This window comes from Anopheles bellator, chromosome 2 (genome assembly GCF_943735745.2).
Source record: "Anopheles bellator chromosome 2, idAnoBellAS_SP24_06.2, whole genome shotgun sequence".
NCBI classification, from domain to species: Eukaryota; Metazoa; Arthropoda; class Insecta; order Diptera; family Culicidae; genus Anopheles; species Anopheles bellator.
Genome location: NC_071286.1, coordinates 62752966 through 62763712, shown reverse-complemented (window position 1 = coordinate 62763712; position 10747 = coordinate 62752966). Strand labels below are relative to the sequence as shown.

The window sequence follows — 10747 nt, the reverse complement described above, 5'->3', positions numbered from 1 at the left end:
TTCCTTCGCTTCGAAAATGGCCTGCTGACGCCTTTCCGGCCTGTTATCGTCTTGGTGCGTTCGTTTTCATATTGGTGAGAATTTTTGTGTGTGAAGCTGAGTCTCGATTTATGTTGCAAGATGTTTTGGGGTACCTTTTCGGCGTTCGGCGTATGGAAAACAGGTTAACGTTATTCATGCCAGTAAAAATGCTTCTCCAAAGTCCGCTCATCCTTACGATTTGAGTCCGAAAATTTCGTGGTCTGCTGGTTATCTTGAACTTTATAAACAATCAACGTTTATTCTTCGAGATTGTTTAGAATGAGCATTCACGTAAGGTAAAGCCCGCGGATATTTTCATATAATTCAAACACCTTTGCCTTAGGCTACATTCAAACTACACGTCATACCAAGCGATCCACGGTAGAGAATGTTGTGGGCTGTGATTCTTTTGCGGAAGGCTCTACCGATTTTATTATTAGCATCGCCGCATGAGCAACACCTCGAGCGGAGTCTCGCAAATAATTTATTCATCGACACGAAATTTAGGTTCCAATTTTTTGTTTCCGTTCGCGTTTGGAGGTTGGAGGCCAGCAAGCATCTGCGCAGCGGTGTCAGCGCCTTCCTGAAGTGCATTGTTGATCCTGCGCCGGCGCCGAATGGCAGACGTTTGCTGGGTTTTGGGGAGTGCCAGCCACCGCGGAGATCGTGAAATATTCGTGGGCCGTAAGGCCACGCCGACCCCACCGGGGGAGTGCATCAAAACGAGGTGATCGCTTTCGATCGACCTGGCAGACAAGACAAGGGGTTCTATATGCAAAATGCGACGACTGTCGCGGTACTGTACACGGAAGGCGCGCGATACGATCGATCGCATAAATCTCGCACGGCGTGCTCGGCGCAAATCAATCTTATGCTCATCTTGGCCCCGGGTGGCATTCGGGGGTTGCCTGATCGAGCAAGGTCACTCGCTGCTGTCACGGGGGATCACGGGAGTCACCGAAGGCGCACACCCAAAACAAACGACACTCTCGGTGGTCTCGGAGTGTGTGGCTTGTCCAAAACATCGCCAACATTGGCCTGATGGAATGATGCAAAACCGCAGCACGCGTCCCTGGTGCCGGATCTAGTTAGCCAAACAGCTGCAGTGGCTGCGTGCGTTCTGTGATCTTCTAACCTTCTTCACAGACAAACGCGCACACTCGTCAAAGCGATCCGAGTGTCGATAATGATAGGCCTGCTTGGAAGGGAAATTAATGAACGTTTATTCTGGGCCGCCACGAGCCACCCCGCTGGCGGCGGGCAGATGCCACGGCGGCCGCCCAGCGCAGGCGGCTCCACTAGCGCATGATTAATGGGGACCTGCCGCGGTTTTATCCCGCGATCCGTCCCACCTTAATTACCTTCGCCACGCATTAGCCAGCGCGAGGCGTACACGCGGGGGCCTCTCCGACCATATGGGTCAGCCCGACCGTTAGCCCGACCGGGGCCGGCCACGAAGCAATCGATCTTTCTTCGCGCATCCCGCCGACGCCGGCCCGGGATGAGCCGGAAAGCCGGTGTCCTCCGGCGATCGTATCGGGCCCGGCGAAAGCCGGAAGCGATCGGTGACCCATCAGTGACCGTCCGGCAGCATTTGCATTCAATAAATACGAAAAACCCGTCGGGAGACTTTCGCGACGTATGCAAATTTCGGTACCCAGCGCGGGCCGCGAGAGGACGAATTTACATGTGGCCGAAGCCGCGAGAACCGTGCGTCCCAGAACGGAGCGGGAGGTTGAATTTTGTCAACGGACTGTCCCGCGCCCAGTTGAGCGACGATTGAGCTTGATTTATTGAGCCCCGGGCTCCGTTTTAGCATAATATGATTTATGAGCGGCAGGCTGTAGAAGGCGCCCCCCTTTCGGTGGGGCGCACCATCGAGAAAGTGGGCGCCCCCGTTGCCCGGGAGCCTGTTCCGGTGGCGACCGTCACCGGTGCGCCGTCTGCGTGTCCTTCGATGAAGCTATCAGCTGCGTAACATCCACCATAAAAATGTTTGACAAGCGCTTGTCGTAAAAAAGAGGCTCACGCTCTGGTAGGGTAAAATGTGAAAATGAAGACATGAATTGGTGTTTGATGAAGAATTTGTTTTGCCAGGATCGATCGGATGATATTTCTACCAAAGCCTAACCAGACTTGGTTCCATGGCTCAAAGACTTTAACGGCTCCAAGGCCGTGGTAACTAATTTAAAGAGTCAAATAGATCGTTTGCACGGGTTTTTACGAGGTTCTTTTCGTTGCAACGGAAAAGCTATAGATATGGAGTTCTAGTTCTAACCAAACCAATCATGCTGTACAGAAAATGCAAGAGCAGTTGGATTCAAACGAAGGTGGTCGAAATGGCAAGATAGTGATTTAAAACAAGCTGTTTTGTCTGGTTAGAAAACGGCTCAACCGACTGAACCCGGGATAAAGCTATCCTGAAGTGGAGGAAATGCCACATGTTGCTAAAGATAATCTTGTTAAGTTAGATTAAGTTAGCTATAAAGAACATTTAATGAATACGGTCCGCTCCGTTCTTCTAAGATCAAAAAAAGGGATGTATGCCCCAAAAACATAATGAAATGGCAAGCCCAATGTTGAGTGATGTTTTCTTGCTTTTCCAAGTTTTTCAAGTAAGTTTTCCAAAGTGCAAAAACGGGCCTTTTATGATTGTCCTAAAGGACCCCAAATGGCTAGAAATGAAATGAAAAGTATAATGAAAATAAATGAACAAAATAAATAAAATAAATGTCCAGCACATCAGCATGTATGGCAACGTTCGAACGTAGGACGAAAAGGACGTACAAGTGCACCATTTTATGTCCCACGCTTTGGGACACATGCACAACCCGCTCCCGCTCTCCCCGTCCCCCCGGAGTCCTCGCTCGACGGTAGTCATGTCACGGGCGAAACAAATCACTCCCGACACGCTAACAACAACGGGGTTTGTTCCACCGCAGAACGGACAGTACACCGCACAACCTGCTTCCCCATGGCACAGCGCGGGTGTGGCAGTAAATTTTACCACGCAGCCCACACGTGCACGGCACGCACGCCCGATCGCTCGGCGTTTCCGGTACCGATCGCCGGACCCGATCCCGGTGCGGAGTCGTGTGCGAATGATTTACGACACCTCTTAATGCCCGTGCTGATTGTTTTAATGTGGCCTTAATGTGGCTACGATTTGAATAAGGCGGTGGGTGGGTGAGGCACCATCCCCCTCCTCCCCCGCGGAGGTTCCTGCACTGCACGCGTACATAAGTCATGGCGATCGTGCGCCGTGCCGGGATCCAGGGCCAGGAAGCAGAGCAGAGTTGTCGGGCGGTTGTACTCGAAATAGTTATGTCGTCGACCGGTGTGTCCATCGTGATCCTCTGCCGATGTGCCCAGCCCTCCTTCGGATGTAGCGCGGGCGAGTGGCACCGACCGATGGATAACGACATTACGTGACTCTCATTCATAATAACGACACCACGACGAGGCCCGGCGTGCCCGGCAGTGGTGCATCCTGGAGTTGCCAGGAAGGTACCCCGGGGTCCCCGGGGATCTCAGGGACGTGTAGTTTTATAATGAGTATCACACCTTTGTTTATCGGCCGACTGGGTCGGTGCGCCCGGGTCCAATTCCCGGGCACCGGCTCGGGAAACACACAGCCCTTAACCCGGCGAGATGGCGATCTGACGTACAAATTTAAGCAAGCCCGGTTTTCCCGGCGACAAAACGGATCCAACGAACATGGAGCTTCTCGTTAGCCGTTCCTTCTGGTGCCAGCTGACCGCAGCATGGGCCTTGGTTAGCTGATGCTGGGCTCGTTCGGCAAGCCGTACCCAGCGTGCCGATGCTCCGGAGAGAACCGCCCGAGTCATCACAGATAAAGCAATAAACGCGGTTCGGGTTGGTTCGGTGGCAACAAACGCGCGCGCGTTTCTGCTAATAGACGGTGGCAACCAGGCGGAACGGCAACCCTGGGGTCTGGACCAGTGAGAAGGAGCGGCATAATTTCATAACTTTCCCACCATTTCATTTGCTGGAAAGGAAAGCGTAGCTCGACATATTTTCCAGTTCGATTCCTGTTAGTACCGGAGCAATTATGGCGGATGTCGCTGATATTGATTGCTAAGGTGGGAATGTTTGGACGAACACTCCAGATTCGATTCGTGCGATTCGTATATCGATTTGTGGGGTAGTGTCTTGCTTGCAAAGGGTGCTGAAAATTGAACTATTTTGAGTTCAATTATTCATTTGATCGATGAATAGGTCAATCGAGCGCCACGGGGAACGTTTCGTAAGTGGTTTCGGAAACGTAAGTGGTTTCTTTGATGTATGACACCTTTAATATACAGTTAATATATTCATCAAGGCTTGCGGTTCACCAAGTTGCGGTATAAATAAGCATATGATGCTTCCTGCTGGCCCAGTTGCAAGTGCCAGCCAGGTTCCGTGGAGTGAGAATGGATAGAATATTGCGCCGTCGAACGCAAAAGTAACCCGGAGATGTCCCGGATGAGGTAGTGTATAGTACTAATCTTACTTCTACTTTAGAGTCGAATGCTTTTCTCCCGACGGACGGAACGAAGAACACTGGAAACGCTATCCTAGCCTGAGATTGGCCGTGTGGGTTTTCCGCCTCTATTTTGCCTGGCCTTCACAAGATATGGACCGTGCCGCCAAATCTCTGTACCGGCTCAAGGGGTTGATATTTCGCATCCTGGTAATCTATCTCAGCGTAGCGACCCAGACTGTCTATGTCTTCACCGTGACCAACCAGGAGGTTAGATTCTGTTTGATTCGCCCGAGATAAGCCTACGTTACCGGCTTACTGTAACTTTTCTTGTAGGAGCTGCTCGCTTCACTGTGTCTGTTGTTGACGCAGGTGGTTATGATATTTAAAATGGAATTTTTCTACAGAAAAAGTGCCGAAATTCAGCGCATTGTGTACCAATTTCAGGACGACCAGTACGTGCCACGGAACGAAGAAGAAGCTCAGTAAGTATTCGGAGACTCCCAGTTAGGGGTAGATAAACAATGATTACGACACATTACAGGCCGTTGAAGCTTGTCCGCAAATCGTCCACCATCATATGGTTAGTCTATTTGCTAACATCCGATGGATTGATCGTTGCCTGGACCATTGCTGCCAGCCTCCTCGGTGAAATTGTATTTCCGGCATGGTATCCATTCGATTACAAATCCTCGAACGGGTTGTATTTGTTGACACTGGTCTCTCAGTGCGTTGCTGTCATTTGCAGTGCCTTGTTCAATGTTTCGTGCGATTCTCTGTTTGCCCTGCTGTTAGGGCTAACTGATGCACACTTGCGACGTCTAGTAATACAGCTGGAAAAGGTAGGTTGACAATGAGCTTTCCAATGGTTGGCTTTTGGAAACGTAGAAATCATATAATAAAAGAAATCGCGTACAGGTTGGTCACCGGCAAACTACTGAGGTACCAGTAACGTGGCGGGCACGTGACGTGAACCAGCGAATGGAAAGTTTCTCCAACCAATCATCCACTGAGTCCTACGAGGAGCTTCTGCAGTGTATCGTCTTTCACCAGAACGTTACTGGGTAGCGAGAAACCGAGGTTACGCGCAACACCAAACCTAATTGTCATTTCCTTCTCCCCGAAAGGACCTTAAAGGATATCCTGAACTTGTTTGGCACGCCAGTTCTCCTGCAGCTGTTCTGCTCCGTTTTCATACTTTGTATTACCGGACTGCACCTTGTTGCCGATGAGCACACCATTGAAGAGTTCATATTTGTTATGCTCTATTTACTCTGCTTGATTACACAAGTCTTCTCGCATTGTTATTTTGGCAACGAAATAACCTATACGGTAACAGAACGACTAATATGTGTAGACTGTACGGCTTAGGCTTAATTTTTCTCTCCCGACGTTTTTTGTAGTCTAAACGGGTGCACCAGGCTACGTCTTTCGTTAACTATCCCGACATGGACATCCGAACCCGAAAGCTTCTGATTATGTTTCAAAACCGGTAAGCATGGACTTGGGCTAGGTAATTCTTCGAACGCTTCTCCACACAGAAACTTTCTTTTCACAGCACCGTTACGGAGCTGAAATGTTTTGCCAAGGCGGTCCTTCACATAGAGCTCAGCATGGCCACATTCGTTACGGTAAGTGGGATGGCCTGATAACGAATGTTCCATTCACAACAACCATTCGGCACGGATTGGTTTGCAGATTATCAAATCATCCTACTCGTTCCTGACCGTCCTGCAGTCGATGACGGAATGAATGGAGAACCGTACGGATGGCTATGAGAACGGATTGATACCGGAAGGGATTCTTCAGTACCACCTTCAGCTTGCAGCACGCTCCGCGGAGTGAACTAGATTTTGGAAAGCATTAAGAATTGCATTAAGGAAAGCTAAGAATGTTGCGATTAGAGTTGGTCATGTTGTAGAGAGTTCCCCGAAGTAACTATACCAATAAATTGGTGTCCGCTTTTCGCTTTCGCTCGTTGCAAGACGAAGGTTCACATTCTGATTTCCGAAGTAAAACGAATCGGTTTGAGGCTGAGCAAGGCCCTCTATTCGTTGTCCCCGTGTGGACGTTGAGTGCGTAATGGTAATTTGTTGCCTTTTTTCGGTAGCTACTGCGCTGTTGTTTCCTTTGACTGACCAACTCCATTACATCGGTGTGACCCGCTTCTCCCAGGCGAGCCGTAATTAACGCTTCGGTCAGCAGAGGACGATGTTTCGGCGAAGCCCCGGTTAAAGATGCTTTCGCTGGGCGCGCGCGACGATACCGCACTGCTGCATTGGCTCGATTAGGGCTCACGACCGGGGTAGCGGACCTTGTAGTATGTCAGGATGGCCATAGCGACCGCGGTGCAAATGTCGCCCAGCACCAACGAGGTGTAGATTAACACGAAAGTCGTGCAGTTCGGTTTGGCATTCGGTCGGAATAAAAATCAAATTAGATAAAGCAACTACGAACCCAGTGGTGTGCCGGTGCCGGTGGTGTGCCTGAAGTCCTGGCCAAGCGGTGCCGGTTACAGTTCCCAAACGCGAGAGATTCACCGATTTGGCTGGATAGCGATTACCCCAGCGGGGAAAAGAAGACGCACTCCCGCCACGGCGCTGGGTCCTGGCGCACTTTCCCGTGGTGTTGGCACGAGCTGCCGCTCGCTGGCAGCAGAAGTTAAGTTGTTGATTATCGCACCTCGCCTTCGGTTCGTGCGGTTCAGTGCGGTTGCGATGGTTACTAGATGGGCAGCGCAACTAAAACCCAGGAAGTTCGCCCTACCGTTTCTCAAACGGTTTACCGCTACAGAGGATCACACTGGAACTGAGCAGTGGTGCTTCGTTGAACATCCCGGATCGAGCAGTGCGCTTGAGAATCGGAAAGCTAGCGATTCCCCGGCCGATGCATCGAGCACAGCAGGTAACTTGGTCGGCTCGGGCTCGTCTAGCCTTCCAGTTCACCGGCGTGGTATATACGGCACCTTCTGACCCAACTATCCACAGGAGCGGAAACTTTTACGAGGCATTACAAAAGAAACTGCAGCAGGGGGTCTCACGACACAAGCGCCAGGCACACTTGGCATTGGAACATATGCGCCTGTTCCAGGCCGTGATAGTTCGGCGAGGCAATTCTCGTCCGCCGAGTGACGTATTGATTTTTGTTTTATGACAGTAAGACGGATCCAGAATGCAATCGAGTCACCGTTGGTTGTTCTCGAATCGAAGTTGTCTTAGCAACGTTCTGTGCAGTGTTTTTGGCATCAGCAATAAGAGATAATTTTTTTCATAAAACCCCACAGTTTAGTGCAATTTTTCTCCGGCAAGGTCGTGACAGAAACGAAGCCAGTCACATCGATGCTCTCAACCCTTATGGCCTGTTGCCGACCAGTAACGGAACCAATCGCTTCGGAACAAGAAATGACGACTCTCTCTCTCTCTCTCTCTCCTTGGTGTGCGGACAACATTTCATAATCGGAGTAAGTGCAGACGCCATGATTTGGTTTGTCAATTAATTAGTTTCAGCTCACGAGTTCCACGATCGTTGTGCGCCCTCTGTACCAATGCGAGCCCCGTTTTTTTGTCAGCTGCTGTTGCTGCCGACCCCTGTTGGGGTAGTCTTGAGGTTTGTCGGTGCAGCACAGCTTACAGCCTTCGTGGCATGACTGGCCCCTGATGCTGCAAAATAATTAATAATAATTTTCATAATATAACGCGCCCGAGCCACGAAGGATCGTTATTGGCCGATCTGGTTTTTCTCCGCCGGTGCCACATGGATCATGATTTCGTGGGGTTCGTGGGGTTCGTACGAAAACGGGAATGTCGGTGTAGACACAAAAAGTAGCAATAACGCAGATGAGCGCAGTTTTTGCAGCCTGCATGCTTGCAGCAGTACAGCCCGTGAAGAAGAAAAACTCTCAAGAATCGTTCCAAGCAATAAAACCATTCTCGCGCTCGAGCCTGGCGCGTAGGGGGAGAAGCTGCAATGCACGACGTGCCAAATCCGATCACCACGGGCCGTGGCCGCGTCCCAGGATGGTGAACCGTAACGGACCACAAAGGGTAACGGTTCGTGGCCAGCCGGTTCGGTGGGTCATGAAAGAGGTCAAACTCTTCACGATTTATTACGATCCTCGCTGTCCGAACAAGTCCGGGCGTTCAAGGCAACCCCGGGGGTTAAGCCGTCCGGGCTACTGCACTGCCGGATGTCCCGATTTCTGGAAGGTGTATCGATGCTGACGGGGAGTTTAATTTGAATTCGTTCGCGGACGACAATCGCTTTGTGGGGTATGTTCGTTCTGTGTTCATCGTAACGGTTCTTGGCGAGAAAGGGGACTTATCATAATGATGGCACCTCAATCGTTAAGTTGTAAGCTGTATCATCTTATTCACTGCGCTCCAGAAATCACAAACTTGTTTTAAGGAGCATCACTTTTATGGCGCATCATTTGAAATCGAAACAGTAATCGAACGCATGGCCTTGTAGTGCACCTCCGGTTGGTAGTGATAAGTTCTCTGGTTTATTAGCATCATTTTATGTAGGCCTCACGCCAATAGAGTAATGTATTGATGATCACAATATACGGGATCGTTAGGATCACATACACAAACTAAATAGCGGCTGCCAAAAAATCTTTAAGTTCTCAAAAAACCTACAGTAGTCCTAAGTCCTACAGGAAAGTTATAGCTGCCATTCATTGCCGTTTTCGTAAAGGCCCAGCTCTTCCACAATTACCATTCTATGATGCTTCATTTCACGTTCACTTCCTTCACATGATGTTGAAACTGATCGTAAAACAGTATTCAACAACTCCTCCAGGACAATCAAATAGTCTTCAATGATCATGTAGTTATACTCAGGAGTGGACTTTTTGTCCGAAAAAATTGTTGACGCTTTGGTTTACTTTCGGTGCTTTCTTTGTCCATTATTTCCTCTAGCGGACATTTGTTACCGTAAGAATTTCAGAGATTCACTGGTCTCTAAATCTAGTGTAGTTGAAAATTGTTCTGCTAAATTGCTTTTCGAAAATCCTCACATAATTACGCCAAAACATTTGCGGAAAACGAAAGAGAACTTCTTCAAACGTGAAAATGGCTATAAATTGTGGATTTGTTAGTATCTTCAATCATTTCTATTCTTTTGTAATTCGCTGGCTTTAATAATTAAATTCTTTCATTCTTTTTTTCATTTTAACTCGATATAATGATTACATTTAATTTTAAATATTTATCTATGAACTTTACTTATTTTCAAATTTTGTTGGCTTATCCGTTCCGTTGTATGGGACACCAATTTTCTTGTTTTTGTTGCGTTTTGTTTGACTCGTCAGGCAATAAGTCGAGCCCGGTCCGAAGTGTTGCAACATTTTTAATATTGAAACCTGTTGCTACCCAAATCGGCCCGCGGAAGGCTCTGTTCCGACTGCGAACCTTCAACTGTGTGATGCCGGCGAGTCTCCTTAGCACGGAAGTGCAAGGCACCGGTGTTCTGCAGGTGGCAGAAACTTCCTCCGGCCGCTTCTTCGTGAAGCGCATCAATCACACTTTCTACGTTTCGGGCGTGGAGTGCCGAAGGTCTGTCCGCGGAAAGTGAAAATATGTGCTAAGACACACTTGCGTCGGGTTGGGCACAAGACAGCCTCGCGCGACTCCGAACGACGCTCAGCACGGCAACCATCACGCCCTGAGGTGGGCTCGGTCGGTAATTGTTTGACCTGCGAGGTTAATGATTTAAATAAATATTGGAAAGCACTTAAAGCGTCCCGTTTTGCAGCCACCGTCAAGACGTTCTCACACTTCCTGTGCCGTGTTGGGCTTTTCCGATCAGGGGACAGGGCTCCGTGGAAGGAATGCGTTTAGCACAGGAGTCGCGAGTGAACCGTTGTCGGGAGGCTAACCCGCCGATAGAATCGGTCTAATTCACGGCAGTTAAGGCGAGCACCGGCCCACTAATTGTGAGATCGTGCTCGAGTCATAACGCCGCAACATTGTACGGTCCGGTGCTGGGTGTGAGGGCAATTTAAGCGTCAAATCGGTCACCAGAGAGCGCAAGACGGCTGCTCCTGGCACACCTACATCTTGGTGATAGAATTTGCATGAATTCGATTCGAGGCACGTTAAATGATTCGCCGTTTGTTACGGCGATGGATGTCTGCTACCCTTAAAATCGCGGCCAGTGAGTCCAGAAGAGGATTCAGTGAGCCCGCGATGTCCACTACCGGGCCACGGTGCCGCAGATCGAGCAGTTGCCGGCGGTCGTAAG

General features: G+C 49.6%; 1 protein-coding gene across 1 annotated transcript; it reads left to right on the top strand.

Annotated features, from left to right (window-relative positions):
- The first annotated feature begins 4497 nt into the window (after positions 1 to 4497).
- Positions 4498 to 6256, top strand: LOC131207844 (odorant receptor Or1-like). Its single transcript, XM_058200473.1, has 9 exons — positions 4498 to 4511; positions 4603 to 4774; positions 4841 to 4989; positions 5049 to 5346; positions 5423 to 5568; positions 5632 to 5836; positions 5908 to 5996; positions 6063 to 6135; positions 6203 to 6256. Exons 1-9 carry the CDS (start codon positions 4498 to 4500, stop codon positions 6254 to 6256), a joined length of 1200 nt encoding a protein of 399 aa, XP_058056456.1.
- The last annotated feature ends 4491 nt before the right edge of the window (positions 6257 to 10747 follow it).

Bases quoted from the DNA above. Each gene is read 5' to 3' on its own strand.
- LOC131207844 (XM_058200473.1), top strand. The intron at 5,837-5,907 runs GTAACAGAACGA...CGTTTTTTGTAG, and splicing joins GCAACGAAATAACCTATACG to TCTAAACGGGTGCACCAGGC. The intron at 5,997-6,062 runs GTAAGCATGGAC...TTCTTTTCACAG, and splicing joins CTGATTATGTTTCAAAACCG to CACCGTTACGGAGCTGAAAT.